Raw genomic sequence first — 6,074 nt, forward strand, 5'->3', positions numbered from 1 at the left:
GGAGGGGCAGGATCGGGTTTTGTCCCACATGGCTCTAAACAGCTCAATAGGCACACACTGTAGACACTAATTAGAAGAACACAGACTAAAACAGCAATGAGACGAATCAGATGATTAAACATGATCTTAAAATATATTTTATATATCTTTTAATTTATATTTTGCATTTTTTTGTAATCATTACTTTTAATACATTCTGCTGACACTAGGTGGGGCTGTGCCCACCTGCCCCTAATGACCAGTCGCCACTGCACATAGTAGGTGAATGTTATTAGTAAATGACTTGAATGCAGAGCTGATTCCTGTAAATATGTTATTGTGTAGCATTTTGAAAAAAGAATTGCGGCGCTGTTGGGTTCAGAATTCCAGAAAAGACAGACAACTTCTAAGTTGAACTATTTATTGTAAAGAGAGCAAAAGATATATATCACTTGGCCAAGGACTCGTCACGTCTCCGGGAATCACAGGCAGCAAAGCTGTAATCTGTAACCACCAAATCCGTCAAGAGCCTCGAACCTCGTGCGACAACACATTTTATCACACAGGGCGTTGCCCGTACATTTATGATTGGTCAAGACTAGCTGAAGAGATACCGTGGTTTAGACTTGGTTCTCTTTGGTTGGTGCACAGACTCAGATAGAGTCTCTTGGCAACACGATCCTCCAATCAGCATTCGGCCGGCCTGTGGAAGTCCCTCCCTACTCTGGCACCATCATACTCATTTGTCTTCTCTAACGTTTCTTCAGATATAGCGGGAAACCATAATGTTGCTTCCTAGCTCTGCGGGGGAGCGCGGCTCCCATACAAAGTGCAGGCCGGTGCGATGTGCTGTTCTGACTACCTCTTTGTGTTCTCTCAGTCTCTGCACTCGACCTTGCTACCTTCAATATTGCAAGCTAAACACTTTCTCATGTAACTTTTCCCTTCGTTCCTGTCCACCCCATCAAAACTTGGGGGGGGTGATTGGGTCCATTTATTCCTAAGTCACAGCACATACAATGAGCACAATAAGCAAATAATGTAATAATAAGAATCTTGTAATGTTATATAAAAATAGACTCCACAGCGCATATAAGATGAAGTCTACCGCTACAAGCCAAATTAATTGTAATAATATGATATTCAAATCTGTCAAAAACATCTCATTGCTGCTAAGAACGTGTCCAACAGACATCTTATTTAAGGGCAAGTTCTTAAAACAACAAGTCATTAACTAACCAATAAGTAATAAGTAACTTAAAGTACAAATGCAGTGATGAAGTCAAATGTATTTGATGTTCCTAACAATGAAGTAAAATAATCATGGTAAAGTAAAAAGCAAAGGCAATCAGGCATGTACATGGACATTGCTTTCGTTGTTTGTTCTACATTTCTGTAACACTTTGTTTAACATCGGTGTAGGTAAGACCTTTGTATACACCACTGGTGTCATACTGAAGCACGCTGCCATTATTGCAGGTCATTTTCACAGTGCCAGTGTAAGGCAGGTCAATGGTGGCTCGACCGATTGTAATGTCAGCTTTCACCTTCTTTCCTGCAGGAACATTTATGGTAAAGGATACCGTCTCCGTTCTCTCTTCAGTGTTTTCCAGACTGTAAGAGCTCTCTGTTCCCATGGTCAAGCTGAATCCAGTTGAACCCTCGATTACCCCTGGAATCCCTGCACTCACTTCTATACTGAAAGTTGCCTCCATGCGGTTGGTCACAGTCCAAGAGGACTTCTTTGTAATCTTCTTGGAGGATTCAATCTGGTTGACTTGGTCGGCTGTGGTGTTGTTGTCGTAGGTGATGGATTTGATTTCTTCTACAGTCACCTGCGGTACAACTTGGCTCATTGTTGGGTAGTTGACGTCCATCAAAACGGTGCTCTTGACAGCCTTGAGGAACATGAAGCCCATGCAGTCAAGGTCACTGCCACATCTTCCAACAACCCCGAAGCAGATTCCAGAGCCAACATCGATGGGGTATTCTGTCTTCAATCCCCAGCTGGTCATTTTGGCGAAGAACTCTCCGGAACGATTTGTCTTGAATTGTATGGCCCCTAGACGAGAACCTTCTCCATTCCCCCACAGCGACAGAGAGGTGAAACACTCCCCAGGCTGAAATGTATACTCTTCACTAGAACCAGATCGTTTCCCAAAAAGATCATTACTTCCATCTGTGAGGAAGACTTGGACACCCCTCACCTGCCATTCTCCTACCCACACATTCAGCTGCTTTAGCGTGGCTCCAGTTTTCTCTCCAGTCAAGGAAAACTCTTGACCACCGTTGCCACCGATTTTAAACAAGGTTGTTGGATAAGCCATCTTGTAGGTTTTAGATAAGATCTGAAATGGAAATGTTCAGTTAAATACCACTGCTTTAAATATTTAAATAATGTGTTTAAAATGTCAAGAAAATTAGATTTTCAGCATGGAATTGCACGCAATGTCATTGTTACATTAGATATTGGAGAAACACTTTAAAGACGATTTTTGATCTTTTTATTTGTTTGAGTCAGGATAGTACTTGTATATTAAATATTTATCAATGTATTGCAATTAAGCATTCCAATATGCCTTGGCCTTATAAGCTCTGCTCCTTCCAGTCTTCCTGCCTGTGATACCGGATGGCTCACGGCTTCACATCCCATGCACGAGGAAGGAGTGCTACTTATTTTGGAAACCCCCCATATAGGGTGTATACTGGGCTGGCCTAAACTAAAACTGTAGGCTGGAGTGGACAACGTAGCTTTTTAGAGTGTCAAATTAGTTGAGAAATTGTCTCACTAATGCGTGATTGAAAACATTTTCAGAATTGTTTAAACTGCAGCTTTTTCTAGCCTGCGGGAAAAGCCTTGTTGGTTCTGAATTTGGTTTGCGCAATGATCTATAGGCATTACGGTACACAGTGAATAAACAATGCAAATGGTCCAAAAATGACGGGAAGTTCACTTGATACTACTACCCAAACTTGTTGTCCATATACTTACTTAATTTAGCATAAACAACTAAATATATTGTTTTAGCAGCTCATACCCCTTTTCCACCAAAGCAGTTCCAGGGTTAGTTTGGAGCCTAATCTCAAACCTGTTCATTGCTTTCCCACCGCCAAAGAACCGGCTCTCGGCCGGGAAAACGGGTTCCATGGTGGCCCCAATTCTTTGCTGGTTTAAGACCAAGCACCGCTTCAGAGTCATGTTACAATGCGAAACACATATTGTAGTTAGTTATTTGAATGAGCAATGATACAAACACATGTGTAGAGTAGCTGTATTTGACAACTACTCATGATCTACCACATGCTCCTCTCTGTTCGACATAAAGCTAGTCCCCCCACCTTCTTCCTTACACTAGCTAGGAAGATGAGTCACACACAATTTAAAAAAGAGCAGCTTTTTTAAAATAACTTTATTGAAAAATATTAAATATACAATTTATTCCAAAGGTAATGTTTTAATATTAGTATTTTAAACTTTGATTGGACGGCCGGCATTGCGATTGGTAAGCACTGCAATTGGGCAACATTTCAACTATTCCACTAATTCACTGCCAAAAATGGAAAAATGCAAGAGGGGTGCTGCTTTGGAAGAAGAGCATGCAAGCACATCTTTGAATAAGTACAACATGGGTAAGAGGCACGAGAAGTTAAAAAAGCAGGTTCAGTAAAAACGGAATCTAGTTGTTTCCATTGTTGTGGTGCTCAGTAATTGGGGCTAGCATTATGTGGAGAGCAGAGAAGTACACTGCTAACATGTCCAGGGGCTAGAGAGCCACTTCATTAAGTCATAGAAGGGTCGCTCCTTGAACCAAGATAAACAGGCTCTAGCACTGAACTGGCTCTAGGTTCTTGTTGGTGGAAAAGGGGGAGCTAACTGTCCCTTGAAGAATGTAATTTGGGTATCTCAATTTACTGTAGAAACTGCTAAATGTGGCGCCGGCATTGCTATAGTTCTGGCCAGTAGGGGACTAGCAATACATTGCCCAATGGACGCATTTGAACACCGTTTATTCAGTTTGTTCTGAAGAAAAGCACAATCCTTTAATTCTATTTATTCTAATTCTATTCAATTTGTGGCTAAACCGGCATTGCTGTTAAAGTATGTCGGCCGAAGAAATCGTAGCATTAAGTGGCAGAATAAGCCCAACCAAGGGGATCTTAACACATTTTAAATGTGAATAATGGTAATGCTCTTTTCTAAAGCTAAATACAGTTTAATAAAATATGTGAATTACAAGCAAGTAGTTTCAACAAGTCTGTATATGAATGTTTATAATCAAAGACGATGCTCTAATATTTATGCTTCAGGCAGGCTCCCCCCATAATACTGAGGGTTCTTGTCATTGGTTAATACATTTCACAGGCTTTGTTGTTTTTATCCTACAGTTGACGGTAACTCGCAATTTGAGTTGTGCTTTTTATAACCTACTAAAATACTTGGAAAGTAGTTGCTCACCTGACCCGTGCTTTCCCAAACTTGCCTTGCTGTATGAATGGTATGCATCTCCTACACTGTGATGTCCTTCTAACTTTGTATCCAGTGGTTTTAGACTGATTATGCTGGCTGTCTTAAGTACGCACGCAATTTCAATGTTACATCAGATATTGGAGAAACATTTTAATTGAAAAGCTGGTTTTGATCAGTCTACTGAGACACACCATACAGATCAGAGTGAACGGTAATACACATTTATTTGCTAGTTTGTGCATAATACAATAATGCAAATCATAATGATAATAATTTGTATTATAATTATAATGATTTATCCTCACCTTGTTTGAAGAGCTGGGAAATGTGGGAATGGTGATGATCCCAGATGATGCTCAAACATGTATACTTTGATCAGAACACACCCATGATTTTGACGCTTCTTGCCATTGGTTAGTGGAAAAGAAAGGCTTTGTTCATTCGAGTAACAAGTGTGGGGCAATGCAGAATAAACATTCTTCATCATGTTGTTGCTTGCAAAGGGGTGGTCTTGGCTAGGATTGTTGGGATCCGTCCTAATTTTCTCAAGAGATGAATAGTTGGTTAACACGTTTTGCGCTTCCTGGCAAATGTCTAATGTATTATAGAGATGTGTAGATTAAGTAACGTAGGTTATGATGGGTCCAGGTGCCTCTCTTTGTGAATATATTACATATTTTAGTGAGTTCCCCAAACAAATGATTCTGAACTAGGAGCACATTTCGTCAGTCCCTTTAATCAGTTTGTCAAAGTGTCAGTAGCGGTGACGTGCGGTGAGGTAAATGGCAGGGGAGGCAGAGCCTGCGTCTCAAGATATTTACTATATTATTATATAGCTAAAAAATAAGCCAGAAAAAGATTAAGCGTATCCCAAAACCATGTCAAATGCAGTATGGCAAAAATGCATGCAACATACTTTGCAAGTGCAGCTGAAGTAGGTACCTACTACAACTACAAAAAGTAATATGCAATTTGAGACAGCGTTAGCAAAGAACTTAGATGTTCTTCTATACTCTGGCATCAGTCAGCCAACCAACCCATGGCAATCATTCATTATCATCAGCTGGGGCTGCTTTGGATCGAATCTGCTGGGGTCTCTATGGTGTTTTGTCTTTTATTATAAACCCACGTTCTGATATCCATACTTATTCTTGAGCTGTTTTTTGGTTAAGCAAAACTGCTACCGAATGCAATGGCGAAAGTTTAACTAATCATTTAGAAAGAAAACTATACCGTTGTTTGCCCTGAGGTTCAAGTGACTTTGTTTTTTATCATAAACATTGTGTTTTCCATCCAATTGCCTCAAGACCTTAGATTATCCTCCACACTAGGCTTCTGCACATATCCACTTGATGATCACCACTTGCATTGATTTGTTTAGTGATTTATTCAACAGTGAAACACCCGTGATGTTTTCGGTCAGAATTGACCGCCATAGGAAATGAATGGGTATTCTGTTTACCAATCTCGTTACATAAAGGTTTGAAATGTTCATCCTGCAGATGGAAAACACCTCCACACAGGTGTGAATGTTTTGATCAGTTCTGTGGAAGTCACACAACCACTTTCATTGGAAGAACATTGAGATAGAATTGTGGTGCAAGAAGTAAAAAAAAGCAGGAATGTA

General features: G+C 40.3%; 1 protein-coding gene across 1 annotated transcript; it reads right to left on the reverse strand.

Moving 5' to 3' along the window:
- Positions 1–386: 386 nt before the first annotated feature.
- Positions 387–4,976, reverse strand: LOC117547190 (aerolysin-like protein). The gene is made up of 2 exons (XM_034217757.1): positions 4,753–4,976; positions 387–2,327 (listed from the first exon to the last, which is right to left on the reverse strand). Exon 2 carries the CDS (start codon positions 2,304–2,306, stop codon positions 1,365–1,367), a length of 942 nt encoding a protein of 313 aa, XP_034073648.1. The 5' UTR covers positions 2,307–2,327; positions 4,753–4,976; the 3' UTR covers positions 387–1,364.
- Positions 4,977–6,074: the final 1,098 nt, after the last annotated feature.

Source organism: Gymnodraco acuticeps, unplaced genomic scaffold, assembly GCF_902827175.1.
Source record: "Gymnodraco acuticeps unplaced genomic scaffold, fGymAcu1.1, whole genome shotgun sequence".
In the NCBI taxonomy this organism is placed as follows: domain Eukaryota; kingdom Metazoa; phylum Chordata; class Actinopteri; order Perciformes; family Bathydraconidae; genus Gymnodraco; species Gymnodraco acuticeps.

Excerpts from the sequence above, each read along its gene's own strand:
- LOC117547190 (XM_034217757.1), bottom strand. The coding sequence starts at position 2,306 with ATGGCTTATCCAACAACCTTGTTTAAAATCGGTGGCAACGGTGGTCAA.